Source organism: Diadema setosum, chromosome 5 (genome assembly GCF_964275005.1).
Source record: "Diadema setosum chromosome 5, eeDiaSeto1, whole genome shotgun sequence".
NCBI lineage: Eukaryota > Metazoa > Echinodermata > Echinoidea > Diadematoida > Diadematidae > Diadema > Diadema setosum.
In genome coordinates, this window is record NC_092689.1 from 16,149,193 (window position 1) to 16,157,838 (window position 8,646).

The 8,646-nt window shown below is 37.7% G+C and overlaps 1 protein-coding gene across 1 annotated transcript; it reads right to left on the minus strand.

Annotated features, from left to right (window-relative positions):
• Window positions 1–4,813: 4,813 nt before the first annotated feature.
• LOC140228580 (RYamide receptor-like) lies at window positions 4,814–8,227 on the minus strand. Its single transcript, XM_072308810.1, has 2 exons — window positions 7,514–8,227; window positions 4,814–5,254 (listed from the first exon to the last, which is right to left on the minus strand). The coding sequence occupies exons 1-2, from the start codon at window positions 8,225–8,227 to the stop codon at window positions 4,814–4,816; spliced, it is 1,155 nt and encodes a 384-aa protein (XP_072164911.1).
• Between the last annotated feature and the right edge of the window lie 419 nt (window positions 8,228–8,646).

The following is an 8,646-nucleotide window of genomic DNA, read 5'->3' on the forward strand; positions in this document are numbered from 1 at the left end:
ATCAATGTCATTTATCATTATCGTTTTCATTATCTTTGCCAATCTCATTATGATTATCATTATCATTATACCTACTTGTATATCAATTTCATTATCATTATGCCACTATCTTTATCATTATCTTTATCAATAATTATCATTATCATTATCGTTACCTTTACCAACATCATTTTTATTACCACTATCGTGAGCATTATACCACTATCGATGTAATTATCATTATCATTATCGTTATCATTACTTTACTTAATGTCTGGTTGGGTTTTTTTTTTTCTAATTATCGTTATACATCGATCAGAGTTCATATAAATTTCGTAATCGCTACTTTAACCCTTATCAATGTCATTATCATTATCATTTTATTAATCATTACCTTCCCCAATGCCATTTTTATTTTCATTATCGTTATCAATATACCTCTATCAGTGCAATTAACATTATCACTTTCGTTTTCGTAAGCTTTATCCACAATTATTACTATCATCATCAATATCATCATATTTAACACAAACTTTCAAATGTCATTTGTATAACCTCTTTCGTTATCATTATACAACATGTACTTTATCAAGTCATTATCATTATCATTAGCTTTATTGATAATTATCACTAACATCATCGTTATCTTGATCATTTCCTTTCCCAATGTCATTCTTATTTTCATTATCGTTACCACTATACTTCCATAATGTTGTTATCATTATCACTATAGTTATCATTACCTTAACTAATGGTTTGTTTGTTTTTTTTTTCAACATCGGTACCATTACTTCTTTTAATGTCATTTTCATCATTGTTATAGTTGTCATTACCTGTTTCAATGTCACTGTCACTGTCATTGTCGCCTTCAGTGGCACACCTATAGCAATAGCAAGATCAGGCGTATCCGTTGTAGTATAAGTAAGTGGTATAGACAGAAGGAGGAGTTTGTCCTGTCCGAAATGTGGCAGTATAGTACTAGTACTAGTAATAGTTGACCCTCCTGTTGTGGTTTCAAGTTCAGTCTTTGTTTGATAGTTTTCATGTAGTGAGACCATTAAAAGAATTATAGAACTACAGGCCCGTAAATAGGATTCTATGGGGGGATCAATATTTGAAATAGTGGACCTTTCTGAGGGTAACGACGGAGTGGGGTTGGGTTTTTTGAATGGAACTACCAACTCGATTTTTTTTTTCGGGGGGGGGGGGTGGGGAGGAGATGTCCAATCTTGGAGAAACATGGATGCGAGTGAGCGTATAATCCATAGCAACCAAGCGGGATGAACTTTTCCATTCTTATGATTACAATTCGACAATCTGGTGCAAATTTGCACCGTTCTCATTGTGCTAAAAATAACTCGTGTTTTGTTTTGTTTTGTTTTGTTTTGTTTTTCAGGTTGCGTTCCCGACCAACATTAATATGTGAAATAACGCGTTTTTTAGCGAGAGTTGGGTCGCGATCCAAATCGCAATACTTTCTTCTTTTGTTTGCGCAGTGAAAACGATGACTGCAAAAACAATTTGAAAGTTTACATCCCACAATGCAGCACGCTTGTCGTTCCTTGCTATTTTTACTAGCTGTGGCGCTCCGCTGTATATTGAACTGGCCTTGTGACGTAGATTAGTAAGCATACCATTCATAACAGGCGCAGGTCAGCTTTTCCAAAATAATCGCGGCCCGAAATGTTGTTGTTTTTTTCAAAAACAATGAGAACGTTGAATAAAAACGTGACCCTGATCGCAACCCATTTTCTTATGTTTTGACAAAGAGAACGGCACTATTGGTGGAATATTTGGAATTCTTTAATTAAACAAGTACTACGATACGTTGATTATTTATTCATATTTGAAAGAAAAACCTCCAAACAAACTAAATTCTGTAAGGGTTGAGTGAGTTCCTCTCATTCACTACGATCAAATATTTGGAAAGCTAATATCCATTAAAGTGGAGGAGGGTGTGTGACCGGATATACCCCCTCTCTCCCACACGAGGAAGCTTTTTATATTTTTAGAAATACCTTTGTGAAATTCAATTTTCCTTTGTTCAACATGGGTGAAATATTTCGAAACTTCCAATCAAAAAGGTAAGACGATACGTTGATTCTCATGTCATGTATGTAAATTAAAAAAAAAAGTAACGACATTCCTTAATTTGTCGCGTGATTTTGTCCTTTACTGATGAAATATTTCGAAATGAGATATCAATCGAGCAGGGGGAGGGAATGGGAGAGGGGATACCCCCTCTCAGACCTTTACACTTTCAGAATTGAAATTCAGCGATATAGTGCACATTTCGTATGGAACATGTTTAACATTTTCAGTCAAAGCAAAATACTTTTGTTATTTTCTTAAAGTTGCAAAAAAGTAAATTACTCCGTTGTGTGATAATATCATTTACTGTCATTTGGAAATGTAATATCTGCTTCTGAAGAAATGCGTATAGGTATGATGAGGAGTATTTCATGTCATTTTGTTCCACCGGACCTTGCTCGCAAGAGGGGTGGGGAAGGGGATATTGCAATTAGCCTGTAGTAATGGTCGTTAAAACAGTCGTGTCAATGTATCGGTAACCAGTTTGTTGCTGTTTGACTAGGAAAGAGTTGTTAGTTTAATCAGGTGTACATAGTCCTGTAAACAATGGTAAGTCAGAGCAGTCAAATCAGATTACATTTACAGCTATATTTCTTCCTAAATTACAAGTCGTACCCGCAAGTCTTAGCAGAGGTTACGTTAGTGGCAGATGTACTAACGAGACCATTAGTCCAAGGATAGCTATTTGACAACGCACTGGTAACACTTCAGACGAAAGCGTCATGATGGTTATGAACCTGTGAACGGTGACAACTGTTTCCTTTACCTTTGTTACTATTCCTTTTTATATGTTTGTGTATATCCCGATCTTTTTGTTCCATTTACTCCGTATTTGTACGACATCGCTTATGTCAACATTATGAGTAGGCTTTAGGCCAGAGGTAGGTTAAAAACAGTGAATGGAAAGTCGTAGCAAAAACCAAATATTTTCATTGATAGTTAAGACAATAACAAATCTCTTGTGCTGCTCGTACGAAGTAAGTGTCATATTGGCCAAAAAGGGGATATGAAATTAACATTAAGAGTGTACAGATATCACTAACGTGTCGCATTATGTTAAGCAGGCGTTACACTGTTTTGAATTTGAGCAAAGATGGACACACGATAAAGGAAATGTAAAAAATAAAAAATAAAAAATAAAAAATCGGCTCTGGTCGGATAAACTTCCTGTATTCTTGAGGGCATCTTAAAGTCATCGTGTGACCACCAATGGAGGTTCTGAGGCTCCGGCAGCAACTTCCTGAGTGGCTGTAAAGTCTTAGGCAAGCTGAAGAATAGCCCAAAGATCTCGCAAATGTTTATTTTATGATAAAGATCCCGTCTTCGTGTAGCCTGCAAGTGTGATTTAGATTGTCATCTCCTGACCTGTAGGTATCGTAATCCTCTGCTGTTGGTTTACTTTTAACCGAGTTCGAGGCCACGTTCTTGTATCAACTTCGGGACAGTGTTACGTCAGTGAAATCTCGTGAAAGATGAGTGTCCCGTCGTTGATTTTTAATGTTTGAAACCTGTCTTTTACAAGAGTAAACTTCCACTCACATTGCACGCAGTAACAATGAAATGATACTGCTAAAATTTATGCAATCATTATGGTAATGATTATAACAGGGTAACAACATTAACGAAAAGGCTGAACTTAACAGAGAGCTGGCAGACGACCATATAACCACAAAGGGAGGAGCAATGTGCGTTCCGTCGTATGCCAAATAAAATATCGAAAACGTTATCGAATATCGTTTTTATCTTAGTATTGCTTACTAGTACCTTAAACCTTTAAGTGCTTCGAGTGCTGATTGACGCAGAATACCCCATGTTGTGGTACACATTTTCCGAAGTCCCTATGGCGCAGATAGGGTTAACAGAAAGGCTCAATTCCATTCGTACAGTTGATTATGCAGTCTTGATAAACTGACTTGCCTTTCAAAACAAAAGAATTATGAGTCTATGAAGATATAAACCCGTAACGAGAACGCAAAAGACCCTGATAAAAATAAAAACAATTTAATTGTTTTTTTTAATCATCGTGCAAAAGCACGTGAAAATGCTGACAATTAACTTGTGTGATATGTCATTGAAAATCATCGAACAATTTGGCTTTAGGTACACTCGCAACATCACATGCTTTCTTGTTTTTAAAAGTCTGATGTTTCATCTCCATACACTATGCCATAAAGCAAACTGATGAATCACATACACATCATACAATATTATGATTACAACAGTCAGACCACTTCTGGTCCAAGTACTTTCGTGAAGACGAGGGTATAATTTACATCACATTCGTCTATCATGAGTTGATTTCAGTGATATCCAATGATTAAACGACGAAATTGATTTTGAATAATTTGCCGGCAGGGCAATGGTAAACGCTACACCTATAACAAAACTTGCGACATTTTGACATGTTAACATTATCACTTAGATATAAAATTATGATAATATTAAGTGTTCATTTAGATACATTATACACACGTACCCTTGCAAGTATGCGTCAATGCCTGAGCGGTTGTATCAACTTAATAGCAACCCAACTGAATATAACTTACGACTGTGTCGTAAGAACAATAGCTTCAATGGGAACACACGATGAACTGCATGGTTCAAATGTTAACATATGGCGCCTTTAGTTATCAAGACAAATGGTCTCCAAAACTCATACGTCTAGAATTTTACTTCGGCTTTTGTCATCTATGTGTTATTCTGTTTCTTAGTTTGGGTGTTGTAGTTGCTGTTATTTCTTTTTCTAAACGGCGGCGATCTTATTTGTGTGCGAATTTCTTTCCCCGTTGCTGATGGATTCATACGTCGAGTGTTCAGGCCAGCAGTGGCGGGCTTCGGCCGAGCAGCGCACTCGGCGTGAAGCTGACATCATGGTTAACTGTGTCATAGCGGTGTTGCGACGCTCCAGCTTGTTGGCACCCTGCCACTCTCTATCGTAATGCACGCCGGGAAGGAACCGGAACACGGACTTGAAACCGTTTCTGAACTTTGCATTCATCCAGCAGTAGATGAACGGGTTGTAGACGCAGTTGCTCATGGCGGCTAGAAGGACGGTGAGGTAAACCAGTTTGATGTACCTGTAGTAGAGCACCGCAGAATGCACCTCTTGTATGATGTTAAACATGTGTATAGGTAGGTAACAGAGGGTGAACAGGAGCACGACCATGGCAAACATCTTTACCAGCTGCAGAAAACAGAGAGGAAGAGATCAAAAGACTTCAATTTCACCTAAATATGCAAAATCTAATGAAAATATATTTCAGGTTTTTTTTTCGCGTCGAGTTGTTTTTATTGCATCTAAATTACAAATTGCACTATGTCGACGTAAATAGACATCGAATTAATCAGTGTTTTAGTAAAAAAAAAAAAAAAAAAAAAAAAAATTGTGGGCAAACATACTCGGACTGGCTTCGAACCAACGACCTCCTGATTACCGGACAGGCGTCTTATCCACTGGACCACTGAGCTTTCACCAGACAGCTAGTACTGGTTCTGAATCCCGATAACATTAATCGGGCAATGCATATTTATGTATTCAAATGAATGGAACTGGTTGGAACTGGTTGACAAACCGCTTCTTATACACTGGAGAGGAGTCTGATCGTTAATACTGATTAATTCGGTGTTACCTGCATTGATATAGGGCAACTTGTCAATCAGTTGCAATGGAGAAAATGTGTTTGTCACTTTTTGCTGGTAACACGAAATTATTCTTCGTGAAAATGAATACTACAAAACAGAGAATTATTAGAGCATGCACCAAAAAAGCTCTTGAATTCCTTCCCTCATTACTTCAGTGCTTTGAATGTTTTGTTTGAATGAAAAAAAAAGAAAAATCCAGTTTTGAATCGTGATTTTGTTTCTCTTTGGTATGGCCGGAAATGACACGAGTAGTTTTCTATTTAGATAATATGTCTTTAAAAGAAAACGGTGTTTGCCGTTTTCATGACCAGCTACACTGAAAGGAATCTTTATAATCCATTTTCACTTGCTCCATTACAACTTGGTATGGTATGTTTGTCCTAGATTTATCTCCTTAGTGACAAAAATGATTTACATAACGTATTTCGTTGTATACAGGTAGAACGAATCTGAAACGTGTCGTATCATACTATATACCTTGTTAACAATAACAGTCACGAATAACTTCGTTTCAATTCCACTCATGCAAATCACTGGATTTCTTACCATCACATTACAATATGAACAAGGATGGACCTAGTGTTAGGCAAGATTGCTGCAAAAGCCTTGTGTGATTTTTTTTTTTTTTTGACGTCCATGCGTCTCACAATAAATCTGAAATGCAAAATGTTACCTTTCAGTACCAGTTCTGTCTCCCTTCTATGCAATTGACATTGTTTAGTGGGAAGTTACTCTTTCTAGCCCAAGAAATCAGTTTGATATTCAGTAATACTGTTTATTCTAAAAAAGAAGGTAACTATCTGATTCTACGAAAGATAGAATGACTGATCAAAATGACTCTGTTCTGTTCTTTTTTTTTTGTTTTCGATAAGTATACATGATGTTTGTTTTGCCCGTTTTCTTTTTTTTTTCTTCTCTTTCAAGGCTGTCGTATCTTCAAGCTACATGCTTATAGGACGACAGTCTCCTGCATTCACACTCTCAATACATGTGCCATAATTCAGTCAGATCATTTGATTCACTTTATCCCGAGTGGTTCCCAATTGACGTCTTCTCTTTTCTTCAATCCGTACACGTATATCTCAGTTATAGGAAGTACACCCTGTATGCTTTATTGTCTTTAATTGCATGACCCTGGCTTTAGCTGTAATTGGACAAGCATTGTTGTACTTACAATCTACCATTGTCACCATATAAAATAGACATCGGTAACTCCAAGGCTTGTTGAAATGAATTCAATATTTCACCTTACATGAACGGTTGACACATGTGTTGATTCATATCACTCATTTGCCCTAATCTGAAATAATTATTTTATAAAGTTTTCTCTTTTTTATTCAATGATTGGCTTTTGCCGAAAAACAGTTTTATGCAAACCTATTTTCATAAGTCGTATCAGTATTGTGTAGCCCATATTATACGTAACACTATACCTTTCTTCTGTAACTTGTCCGCCCTAAATGAAAATGAATAAATGAAAAGACTCGTTGTGTTGGTAGTTTTCTTTTAAATATATAATAAGAAAATAATAATTATATTCTATACACAGTTGTTACTAATTTTTTTTTTTTTGAAATTGACTTCCTTAAACGCCCTGGGTATACACGTCGTGCGATTTCAACACGAATAAAAATAGCTAACCCTCCCTTGACGAATTAATAACTCCAGTGAATGTCTGTAGGCGTCTTTCTTTTGCCTATGGGTTTCTTGCTCAAAGCCACTAGTGTCACAACCAGTGCAAATCCTGGATATGAGCAAACAACTCCGTGATGGTAATGGATTATCTAAATCCAGTCAGTACCTTGGTTTTGGATCCATTAATCCGTCTGTCTTGCGTTTCACCAGGAGTCCTTCTACTCCAAATGACATAACCAATTCTGCCGTATGCGACCGCTAAGACACAGAGAGGAACGAAATATTGGATAGCCATTAATACGTATGTGTAAATTTTTGTGTGCTCCCAGTGACTTTCAGAGCAGAATGTGGCAGCGCCCTCTGTGCCGACAGTCGAGAATATAACAGAGGGAAGCGCCACCACGCATGCCGTTATCCAAATCACTGCGATGACCCAAAGTGCTCTTGTTGAGCCCATTCGCGGCACCAATGGATAACAAATAGCAATGTATCGGTCTACGCTGATGGACACCAGGGTGAAAATGCTCACCGAAACCGATACGCTCTGGATATACGACACAGCTTTGCACATGAATTCCCCAAACGGCCATGAGAGATACATCGCGGCGTAAAACGAGAAGTTCACACACATTACTGCCATCAGTATATCGCTCACGGCCAAGTTCACAATGGAGTAGTTGGTCACTGTTCTCATGCGCGCGTGACCCAGCACAATGTAGCAGATGATCGAATTCCCGCCAACACCAAGGATCGTGACCAAGGCAAACAGTATGCCATAAAACACACGAACCCACGAGGGCTCCTCGTAGAGGTCTCGATGATAATCATAGGAGGTATTTGGCGTCGTGGTCCCATTTAACAACACACTGATGGGATTCATTTTGATGTTTGGCCTGATTAATCCTGCTTAATCTGACGACTCCACCACCTGGTCACTAATTGGAACGCGCATGCCTTGGAGAAATCAGCGATGATATTTCCCCACGTCCGGAGAGAGTTACGAAGGAAAGTACTTGTTGCATGTGAACCTCCATAATTTTGTGCAAATGCTCCAAGCGAGTGATGCTGCAAGCGTTTGATGCGATGCTTGGACAAATCCTGAGATACTGAAGTACATGGACATCTGTGAAACAACAGAGAAGAGACAGTAATCAGGCTAAATGCTCACTGAATAGAATTACAAGAGGGTAACGAAGCAATCAGTTGTTTGAAGTTTACTTTTTAAAAAAAAAAATGAGTGAAGCCATCAGATGTGTTATTTGATTCTTTTCACCATAGGCCTAAATATAACCTTATTAT